At 30.1% G+C, this 10712-nt stretch overlaps 1 protein-coding gene across 1 annotated transcript; it reads left to right on the top strand.

The window, feature by feature from the left end:
- Window positions 1-139: 139 nt before the first annotated feature.
- On the top strand, window positions 140-9935 carry LOC120348924 (protein seele-like; the record flags this gene model as incomplete). Its single annotated transcript, XM_039442813.1, is given in 3 exon segments — window positions 140-252; window positions 5891-6097; window positions 9508-9935. Coding segments are annotated over 3 exon segments (455 nt in total), but the record flags the coding sequence as incomplete, so codon positions are not given.
- Between the last annotated feature and the right edge of the window lie 777 nt (window positions 9936-10712).

Genomic DNA, 10712 nt, shown 5'->3' with positions numbered 1-10712 from the left:
CCGGTAAATAAATGTAAATTAATCATGAAAAAATTAATTTTGAAAGCATAATAATATTATACAGGCTTTGCTATTTTGATTGTTTGTGAACATTTTTGTAAAATAAAATGGATTTTTTTACATCATTATACTTTTGCAGCTTGTCAGAAATGTATTAAAGATATAGAAGCAGAGATACAGAATGTTACCCCTGCGAAAAAAATGCCCAAAACATTTATTATTGATGGTGAAGGCAATATTGGAGAACCCAATGTAAGTACTAGTCAACATTGAGCTAACTACAGTATTTTATTCATTTAAAAATTGAAGATAAACTTATTTCTGCACAATAAAATAAATAACTGTTTGTTTGAATTTTCAGTACAGCACAGACATTTCATTATTCCATTCTAAGGCCAAAACTCACCAAAAACGAAAACTAGGTTTGATCGTCAGTTAGTTCCAAGTCAGATGATTTTGAATTGGTTTTGTATTATGATTTTTTGTTCATTTAGAATCAACTGACGCTCAAACCAAGTTTTCTTTTTGGTGAATTCGGTCCTAAATATTCAGCTGGATAGTGGATTCGCACACAACAGTAACAGTGAAAATATAATTCCCTAAATGGTTGTGATCGGTAACTCCTCTTCCGAAATTATGAATGTAGCTGCGGGGGTTCCACAGGACTCAGTTTTGGGGCCTTTTCTGTTTCTTGTCTTCGTAAACGACTTTAGCTATAATGTTCCATATTTAAGTATATTATATGCTGATGACACGACTATTGTTGCTACAGACCCATTGATAGAAAGAGTACAGAATAACTTGACAATGCTCTGTCTACGGCCAGGACGTGGTATGTGGCAATGGACTGAAATTGAATGAAGATAAAACTGAGATATTGTTTTTCTCCCTCAAAGACAAACTGAGTAATGGCCTGATTAAACCGGTCAAACTTCTTGGACTTTATATGGACTACAAGCTGAACTGGGACACACATATTGAGCACCTTTCAAAAAAATTATCTCGAATAGTCTATTTATTGAGAAAACTGAGAGGCTGCGTGAATTTGGATAGACTCATATTGACCTATTTTGGGCTTTTCCACTCACATTTGAGTTATGGTGTGCGTCTATGGGGTAATTCCGTTCATGCTAAAACAGTGTTCTTATGGCAAAAAAGGCTCTTAAAGCCTTAGTCCTATCCTAGGACTAAAACAGCGAGATTCATGCAGGCCACATTTCCCTTATTTGGGTATACTAACCCTTCCATCTCTCTTCATTTATTCCAATTTAATTCACGTCAAGAAAAAATTCAGAAAAATTTTCCATTCATGAAGATTACCATGCATATAATACCAGGAACAGTAGGAACATTGTAGCACCACAAATAAGACTCAATAAAACTATGAGAAGCCATACTTTCCAACAGTGTATATTGTATAATATAAACTGCCTCAAACAACCAGGAATCTGCCTTCAGACAAATTTAAAAAAATTGTATACAGTTATCTCAAAAATAATGCCTTTTACTCACTCGAGGAATACCTGAATACCTAAATTGAATGTAATGTAGATATGCTTTAATATAATACCTTTTATATATGCTTTAATCTAAAAATAATGCCTTTTACTCACTCGAGGAATACCTGAATACCTGAATTGAATGTATTTTATGTAATGTAGATATGCTTTATCTGTTCAATTTGTATCGATTTTCTGTTCAATTGTGTGTAGCCTACTTTTTAAAAGTATGTATTATGACTTGCCTAATGCTATAATTGTAGCCTGATGGTTAATAAAACGAATCTTGAATCTTATGTTCTAATGGGATTATTCATACTTGCTCGGCCAAGCTGAGTGGGGAAAATAGTCAAATTGTAACTCGTGGGAATTATATTGTCACTGTTATCTGGGATTCCAGCTCTATTATTTGTATGCATATAACGATGCATTAGCTTCTATTCTGGTAATTTGCAATATCACAACAAAACGACGAGCTGTGCTAGCTTGTTGAGCGAATTTTACAACTTAGTCGTCTATATTGTTTCCATTTCGGCGCAAACTGCATGAAAGTGAGTGCAATGACATTATTATAGACGCTAACTTAGCACTATAACGTGAGACCTTGAGCACTCTATTGACCGAACGTAGTGAGGTCTATGTTTCAACTCGATTTGCTTTTGTCTGTCTGTATGTAACACGATTACAGCCAAACGCGTTGATAGAATTCTATGAGATTTGGCAGGAATATTCCTTTTTCAACTACGCTTCGATGTATACACAAGGTTTTTTGAAATTTTACATTTTAAAGATAATATGAAAGGAAAAGGAATTCCTCCATACTCCGATATCACTATATATATATATATATATATATATATATATATATTATATATATATATATATATATATTATATATATATATAATATATTATATATATATATATTATATATATATATATATATATAATAATTAATAGAATTAATTATTATTTTAATAGAATTAAATACGTTAATAGAATTCTATGAGATTTGGCAGGAATATTATTATATATATATATATATATATATATATATATATTATATATATATATAATAATTAATAGAATTATTATTTATTTTAATAGAATTAATACGTTAATAGAATTCTATGAGATTTGGCAGGAATATTCTTTTTTCAACTACGCGTCGATGTATACACAGGTTTTTTGAAATTTTACATTTTAAAGATAATATGAAAGGAAAAGGAATTCCTCCATACTCCGATATCACTATTATATTATATATATATATATTATATATATAATAATTAATAGAATTGATTATTATTTTAATAGAATTAAATACGTTAATAGAATTCTATGAGATTTGGCAGGAATATTCTTTTTTCAACTACGCGTCGATGTATACACAAGGTTTTTTGAAATTTTACATTTTAAGATAATATGAAAGGAAAAGGAATTCCTCCATACTCCGATATCACTATATATATATATATATATATATATATATATATATATATATATATATATATATATATATATCATCTACTCTGAAGATAGGATTAACCCTTTCTATCCCAATTTATGAAAAAACAAGATGAAAAAATTATTCTGGTGTTTTTATGTTTCAAAACACTCTTAAGAATGAGAAAATAATTTTCCCCAAATTTTTCTCACCCTCCAGGGGCCCCTAGGGGTTTGTTGTTTTGAAACAACATTGGGACATTGGGTCATTTCAAATACGTATAGTAAAAAATTTTGGTTCTGCATTAGAAAAATCAATGGTACTTTCATCATGCTTTATTCAAGGAAAGGTGAATGATTTCATTATGGAATCATTCCTAATCAATAATTTTTTCTTGATTTCAACATTATAACAATGAAAGTCATATAATAAAATTCTCAAGATTAGTAAAATGGATTCTCAAAAATGTGATACATAGACCAGATTTTGGTGACTAACTTATTTATATATTCATAACTGATACATATTTACATAATATAAAAACGTGAAATTGAAACTGAAAATAAGGTTCTAAATATCATAATTTCCTACTTTTTTAAAACTATATTTTGGTTACTAACTTATTTATTATGTTCATATCTAACTGATACATACTTACATAATATGAAACAAACTAAAAACTGGAAATTGGGGTTTATCATATTATAAATTTACTACTTTACTACATCTACTTACATCTACTACTTTATCATATTTACTATTTTTGTAGAACAAGTTGTTCCTTGTAGCCTATTGGATTTTTTTATTTTATCTATGGTTATCATTGAGCACATTCTGTTTGGGACTGAGCAAAGACGTACTCCACATTTTGTGCAATACACCTTGGTGTACCCAGTCTTACACAGCTTCCTTGTTTTGCAAAATACCCATGTTCATGCCCAATATTTCTTCCAGTGTCTGGAGAAAAAGGGAATTATGAAGCTAGGTTACACTATGTAGCAGAGCTACATGTAGCTCAGCTATAAAGCTCTGCTACAAGTTCAAAGAGTGACTTTGGAGATATGCTATATAGCAGTTGAGCTATTTTCTCAGCTATATAGCAGAAAATGAGCTATCCAAAATTTACAAAATTATCCAATATCTTCTCTCTCTTCTCTGTGATGAAAGCATCACAGTAGCTTGCCGAAAGCAGTGGCTGCTGCAAGAACTACATTCTTTGGCATCTGGTTGGGATAACTAAGCAGTGAGTAGTGGTTTATTCCAAACTATATGTAGCTCTGCTACATGAAATTTGCATAGATCTCCTTATAGCAGAGCTATATGTAGCTCAAATTTCATATAGCTCCCCAGCTACATATAGTGTACACTACTATAATGTAATGTATAATGTACTATAGTGTACAACTACATATAGTGTAAACGTAGCTTTAGGCTATTTGCTTTCATACCAATGAGTCCTGTAATACAGGACTGCTGACTCAGGTAATGATTTAGATTGCACAGGTAAAACAGACTTTTGAAAATAAATTGGAGAGAATCTTACCTGTACATTCTCTTGTAGAGGATTAGCAATAATATTACTGTCCGGTATCTTGATTTCTAAAAAACTATTCAACTCATCTTCAGGAAGATTCATGAGTTTGTCTAAATCTTCATTATCCAAGATTTTGTACATTATAACGAAAAACAATCATCCACAATAATTCAATAAACAATAACTCTACAAACGTGTTTGAAAACTGAGAGAAACACAATAACATAACCTCAAAGTCTCCTCACATGTGACTCCTCTAACGGCCCAATGTTGTTCTAAAACAACAGACATAAAATTTTGAATATAAATGATATTTTGTTCAAGTTTCTATTCCTATGACTGATATTTCATCATGAATATAAACAATTATATGGATATTTTTTATCTTATTTTCAGTTCTTTAGAATTTTATAAAAAATTATAAAAACCGAAGAAAATTGTCACATTGAAGTGTTGGTACAATTGGATATGACAGCTGCTTTTTCAGAAATTAGACTGCATTTGAGTGCTCTCTAGTGGTATAATACTAAACTAGACTAATGTAGCTTTCAAACAAGGCCAGTAGATGGCAGATTCATTCAATCACTGATCCAATAGACATCATAGAAAGTCATGTTGTTCAGGAACAACAGTGGGATAGAAAGGGTTAATATCAGACTAGAGATATTATTCATAATCAATCATCTGAAAAGTGAATGCATTACATTACATTACATTACACATATGTCTGGCCGTGTCTATTTCCATAAGGTAGGGTTTCAATATTTCTTGATGCGTGCCCATCAGTATCAATATTCTAACATTTGAAAAAAAATTTAATAGGAGATTCAAACTAAAATTAAATTTAATTAAATGAACTGAATAATGCCGAAGAAATTATAATATTCTTGATTGAAAAAAAAATAATTGAGAAATAGTTGAGAAATATTTTTATCAGATGGAAATATTATCACGAAACTGGATAAGTCATCATATGGGATATAAATTCAAACGTGAACTGAGTTTATTAACATAACAGAGTTTTTGATCTTGGAGAAAATAAATAGGTAACCACATTTTAAGAGTAAATATTATGATTCAACTGTGAATTGTGATTCAACTGAATCAACTAGAACAGGTGACATCAGATGTGGATGAGAAAACTGCGTGATGTCTACTGTTCACAGTACTACTAGTAAATATATAAAAGTTAACACATCTCATGTGGTACCTCAAACAACGTTGGAATGGAAATCTCATTGCATGCAAATATGAACTTATGAAATAGGTCACGTCCGCAACCAGAAATTCTATGAATTTTTAATAGGTTTGTTTGTTTATAGGTACGGCACACTTTATGAAGTTCATCAAGGTATTTTCTAATTTTAATTCAATTCTAAATTTTTAATCACACAGCATTTCCAATTTGCAGATCGAATACCGTAGGTCAGAGACGTTTCTAATTGATATTATGGAAAATATTTGCGACAGAATGGATAACGCAGTCAAAGTTAAGCATAAAACAACCGGGGAAATGATGCTTTTCACTCTGGCTCTAGCTGATGGAAAAATGAATCCACTTATCAATGATATTGATATACCAGAGGATTCTGGTCTGGGTAATAATCCCAAAATGTATGTAAGTAATACATTTTAAGAAGTCCAGAATCAACCATTACAGAACTTCACAAAGCACGTCATTCCAATGGATCAGAGATTATCAAATAGGTTGCCATTTTTTAGAGATAAACTATCTCACACTAAAAAAAATAAAAAATATGGTAATGGTGACATGATTAAAAATCACTCTGTAGTTTAGAAAAATATGAGAAACAACATATAATTGAGTCCTGTTATTTCCGAGTACAAATCAATAAATTGGTAGGTATACCCAAACATTCGAATAGTAGATACCGTACACATTTTAGTATAATCAGACTATTATTTTTCAGATATAAAAACTATCCCACACTATAAATAATATTAAAAAATGAATAAATAAAAAATTGGGTAAGGGTAACTTAACTAAAAATCAATTTGTAGTTCAGACAAATATAGGAAACAACAACAAAATGCCATGTCAATATTTTTCAATGCAGAAGCTATTTCCGAGTAAATCAATAAATTTGTACCTACCCAAACATTTGAAAAGAATGTTAAGGAACATTAGAAACGAAAGTCCAAATTAAATGCTTTCTTTTATTATTAATTCATTAGAATTTGAATACTGTAATTACAATATCCCGCAGTAATTTCCATCTGTATTATCTGATTTGATCATTTCTATCATAACTCATAGAATAGAACTAATTTTATCACGAAAGTAATGCATAATTAAGCACAGCCCCTCAGTAGTAGGATAGAGTCTCTATGATTTGTCCCTTTGTATGACGTTTTTGGACTTTTAATAAGCGCACAAATTTGAAAAAAGTAGGCTACATTCGGCAAGTTCAAAGTCAAATTTCAAACAGTTTGAACCTCATAAAAAGTACAAAAACGTCAAACAAAGGAACAAATTATATTAATCTTATTGGAGATTTCTTCTTCTTTCCAACCATATCCTTAGAATTTTAACTGATAGTTTTCTAGTTATTGACGTTTTTGAAAAATATCAAAAAATCTATAAATCGTATCTCAAAAACTAAGCTTGATATAAGAACATTTTACTGGTTATTTTTTGTTACTAGCCATGTCGAATCTTCGGCCGTCACACCTTCCGTTGAACACTGTATAATACAACATAAGATCAAATTCATGAACTCAGCGTTGAAGCGTTGAATCATTGATTGAAACAACAGGATACACTCCTCAATGGTGTAGAGCAGGGGTCTCCAACCTTTGGGCCACATTGTTAATTCTAGGGAAGCTTAGAGGGCCAATAAAAATAATGCACGTGGAATTTGACTTGTGGGCCACAAACGACGGGGGATTTTGGGGTGTAATATTATTATATTACCATTAAAATAATATGAGACGTTTTAAGTATAGGTTTAATTGAAACACAGGAAGGAACAAACCAATTGATTTCATTTCAATACAAAATCTCATTTACTGAGTGTGAAAAGGTCATAAGAAAACTTGAGAATGCATGAGTTTAGCAAGTTGAACAAAATATGATAACTTCTTTTCAATAGTAATAAGGCAACTTGAAAATACACGAATTCACAAAAAGTTACTAAGCTAAAAGAGAATACTTTTTTATTGAGAATATTTCATATTTGTTTTCCACTTAGAATGTCCGCCCATTAAGGATCACACTTTGTGGTTCCAATCATTAAAATTGATTTCAAATGTTCATCTGATAAGGAAGATTTGTATTTAGATTTAACACACTTCATTTTTGAAAATGTCTGCTCCCACTTGTAGGGAGATCCAAAAAGAGAAAACATAGCTTTAGCATGGTTTTTTATGTTTTTAAAGTCTTTTTCTGTGAGAGAACTGTAAAATGGAAGAAGGTTACCTTCTTTGTGTAAATATATATTTTTAAAAATATGTTGCAATAACTCATGGCGAGCCGGACAAAATCCATCCGCGGGCCGGATGTGGCCCGCGGGCCGTAGGTTGGAGAGCCCTGGTGTAGAGGGTGCAGCAGACGGAGTCAATATATATAACTTTCAATCTCCCCCTGAACCATCTCACGTCAATGGTGCTCTTAATTTCAGCTGCGCGTAGAATTTATCATATAATAAACGATTATAAAAAATTCTTATGTAAAAAACTTCTGTTCACTCCTTATAAAAACTTCAGAATGCCTACATGTTCATGAATAATTATACATTTAATTTATTCAACTTAGATTTAAAAAATACATCTAAACTTGTTTATCTCTTTTCTGTATAGGGCTACTTTTTATTTTTCTTTCTATATCTAAACTTGTATTTTTTTCTTTAGGGCTACTCTCAAATATAAATAAGAATTAGAAATCTAAGTATCCTTTTAAAACTGTTCAATGAGTGACTTGATAATGGCATTATATAACCGAATTATGTCGTGATTGAACAATTTTAAAGGGTTCTTGGATTTCTAATGTTTATTTACATCTAAACTTTTATGAAACAGGTCACAGATCTGAAAAATATCTGGTATCTGAATCACATACAATAAGTTTTTGAATGCTTTAAAATTGCTGAAAAATTTTTTGAAAGAATTCATGTCTGGGTAACACAAGATGGAAGATAAAAGTAGCTCAAATAAATACCGTATCAAATTGTCTGACCTTTTATATTGATTGATTTATAGAGCAAGAGTGGTTTTTATGTTCTCCACTCATATTTTCTGATATATTTATATAAACATAAACTTACTTCTGATATATTTATATGAACATATTTCTGATATATTTATTTCATCGTTGCATTGAGGAAATTAAATACTATTATGATTCTTATAAGCGTCACATGAGTTACTAGACTTTATACACTAGTTCAAATTAAATGCTGTAAATCACCCCGAAGATTTCTGCTACTGCAAATATTGACATATAATAAGTTCTGGAAAAAACTTGGAATGTTGTTCCTAATATGTCACATTTAAAATGAATTTATTTTTGTTTATCAATTATTATTAACAGTAGTAACAGAAGTCTCGAGGTGATTTACAATATTTAATTTGGATTTTCGTTTAATAATAATAATAATTATTATTAATTCATTAGCATTTTAATTGCAATATCTCACTAATGTCCATCTTTATACACATGATTAAGCTTCTAGAAAAAAAGTTCAGTAAGAAACATATCAGCCTATAAGTTGGACGCAGTACTAAGAAACATGGTAGGTAATTAAAACTTCAGCAATCAATATCTTGATATTAATTGGATGATAGTATTAAATTAAATGAGAGCAATCAACTTTGTGCTTGATTGATTTGATGATTTTCCGAGCTCTACACGATCTTCCAATTAGCATTCACATTTAAGTTCAACGTTGATTTAAAGTAACATGTTATACGTTGTAAAAAGTACAACGTTCCAAGTTTTTTCCAGAATTTCCTAATGTGCCTTGTTATCATCTGCAGATAATTGAAACTCAATTTATTACTTTTTTCCAGTGTGAAGACATGATGGATAAATATGGCGATGAAATACTAGAGTTATTCAAAGTTGAGGAGAATTTGGTAGAGAAAATTTGCACTACTATAACAAATTTTTGCCCAACACCTGAAAAAGTAAAAGAAGAACTCTAAGGAATGAATGCTTTTCAAACGTTCCAAATGACTGATTTGGAAGGAATATGGAGGCACTTTTATACTTTTTTGCAAGATTTATTGTGCATTTACAATTTCATGGATGATGTAGTTGAACCATGTTCATAAACTACCGAAGTATTTTGAAAATTGTTATCAAAAGTCAATGATTTTGAAGTATTTTATTTTTAAGTTTGTCAGAATGATACTGTTTTATTCCTCATATTATATTTGTATTGCTTCTAAATCGTCCCTACAATGTGTTTGTTTTGGAAATAAAAATTACAATACAGTTTAAAATATATTATTTACGTTACACATTCCCTATACATTTCAGAGGAGTCTACAATTTATACAGCAGTCCAAAAATTTAGTTTATATGTGAAAAATTTTGAATTTAAGCAATTTACACTACAGAACACGAGAACAAACAGATTTATAATTTAGAAATAGTTCATGTGTACATCGAATATGAGTGAAATAAAAATAAACAATTGAATGAAGTTCAAACATTTTAATAAGTTTGTTAGTTTGGAGCCGACATCAAGATTTACTGAAATTTTGTTAATTAATTAACAGCTTAATTAATTAAGAGCTAGAATGTCATAAAACAAAAATTTTGTAAAATTGATAAAATACTTTTGAAAGAACAAATAAATTTGATTGGTACAGTATTATATCGAAAAAGTTACAACTCAAAAGATAATCTTATAATAAATTAGGCCTAACGCTAACAAAATAAGACGAATATGTAATGAATGTAGTACAAAAACGTCTACAAGAATTGGTCTCAAGCAGTTACTCTCTCAAAGAGAGAGAGAACCGGCTTCACAGTGCTTTTAACAATCTAACAAGACAGTACAGTAGCTCAATATTTAATTGATTTTGCAAAATAAACAATAAGTCTCTTATGAAGGTTATTACAAAAATGTTTCTTAAAAAGGTTATTACAAAAATGTTTCTTATGAAGGTTATTACAAAAATACTCTTATGACCGGTCTTAGGTCCACCCATTACTGATTCTCATATTTTTAGACAATACAAATTCTCATGAAACTAAATATACATTC

This window comes from Nilaparvata lugens, chromosome X (genome assembly GCF_014356525.2).
Source record: "Nilaparvata lugens isolate BPH chromosome X, ASM1435652v1, whole genome shotgun sequence".
In the NCBI taxonomy this organism is placed as follows: domain Eukaryota; kingdom Metazoa; phylum Arthropoda; class Insecta; order Hemiptera; family Delphacidae; genus Nilaparvata; species Nilaparvata lugens.
This window is presented reverse-complemented; position numbering and strand designations above follow the sequence as displayed.